Genomic DNA, 1,117 nt, shown 5'->3' with positions numbered 1-1,117 from the left:
GGAGTCGCAGCAACAGCAGGGCGCCACAGAGGTGCAGGCCGAGGAGGAGGCGGCTGTTGACAAGCTGGCGTGGCCGCTGCGCGTGCTGATTGCTGCTGGCCTGGCAGAGTCGATTCACAGCGTCCACCAGGCGGGCGTCTACCACTTGGACATCACCCCGCGTGAGTGCCGCCCCTCATGTTCTGGCCACAGGTGCGCTCATGTCCTGGCCACAGGTGCTTGCTGCAGCAGCAGGGTCGTGTGAAGTTTGGCCGTCCATGCGCCAACTGACCATGCCTTGCTGACTGCCTGGCCCACCCGGTGCAGGCAATGTGCTGGTGGACACCAAGGCAAGGGGCACCACTGGCGGCGTCAGCGTGACGCTCATTGACATTGGCCTGAGCAGGGTAAGCAAGGGGATCAAGGGGGCAAAGGGGGCGAGAGGAGGCCCCTGCCTGCTGAGGGGTTTGGGGGACATGAAATACTGAGGTGTACGTACACCCAGGGTTCAAGTGTGTGTGCGTGCCTGCATGCGTGCGTGTGTGCGTGCGGGCGGCGTGTCTTGCAAACCGCTAGCTGGCTGCAATGTGGGAGGGGGAACACGCGTTCAGCTTGCTTGTGGGGCTGACGTGGGGTTTGGTCTGAGGGTGGCCAGCTGAGCAGGGACCACCTGGCCAATGTCAGTTTTGGCTTCCAGCGCTGCAGCATGCAGCCCTTCCCCCCTCTCCCCCCAGCACATAAGCACATCTTGCCTCAAGATCTTGCAAGGCAAGGCTATATAGCTTTGAAGTCACAATACTTACCAAGTCTGCACACGCTTTGGGCTGAACTTTGTTCACCTTCTCTTCCATAACCCACCCAGCCTGCTGCCCCAGCGCCGGACATGAGGAGCGAGACAAGCCTGCTGACCCAGACCAAGGGGGGAACAAACGGTTACATGGTGCGTGGTTGAGTAGCAGCAGAGATCTGGTAGGAGTGCGAGCAGCAGCAGCCGTATCAGCGGCAGCAGCAGCAGCAGCAGCAGCAGCAGCAGCAGCAGCAGCAGCAGCAGGAGCAACAGCGAGTATTTGCAAAACGTGGCAGAAAAAAATTGTGCAACTGCTGTAGGTGCAACCGTCGTGTGTGTGTGTGTGTGTGT

General features: G+C 60.3%; 1 protein-coding gene across 1 annotated transcript; it reads left to right on the top strand.

Moving 5' to 3' along the window:
- Positions 1–10: 10 nt before the first annotated feature.
- Positions 11–161, top strand: MNEG_15822 (hypothetical protein; the record flags this gene model as incomplete). Its single annotated transcript, XM_014035707.1, has 1 exon — positions 11–161. A coding segment is annotated over one exon (151 nt), but the record flags the coding sequence as incomplete, so codon positions are not given.
- Between the last annotated feature and the right edge of the window lie 956 nt (positions 162–1,117).

This window comes from Monoraphidium neglectum, assembly GCF_000611645.1.
Source record: "Monoraphidium neglectum strain SAG 48.87 unplaced genomic scaffold scaffold05698, whole genome shotgun sequence".
Classification (NCBI taxonomy): domain Eukaryota; kingdom Viridiplantae; phylum Chlorophyta; class Chlorophyceae; order Sphaeropleales; family Selenastraceae; genus Monoraphidium; species Monoraphidium neglectum.
This window is presented reverse-complemented; position numbering and strand designations above follow the sequence as displayed.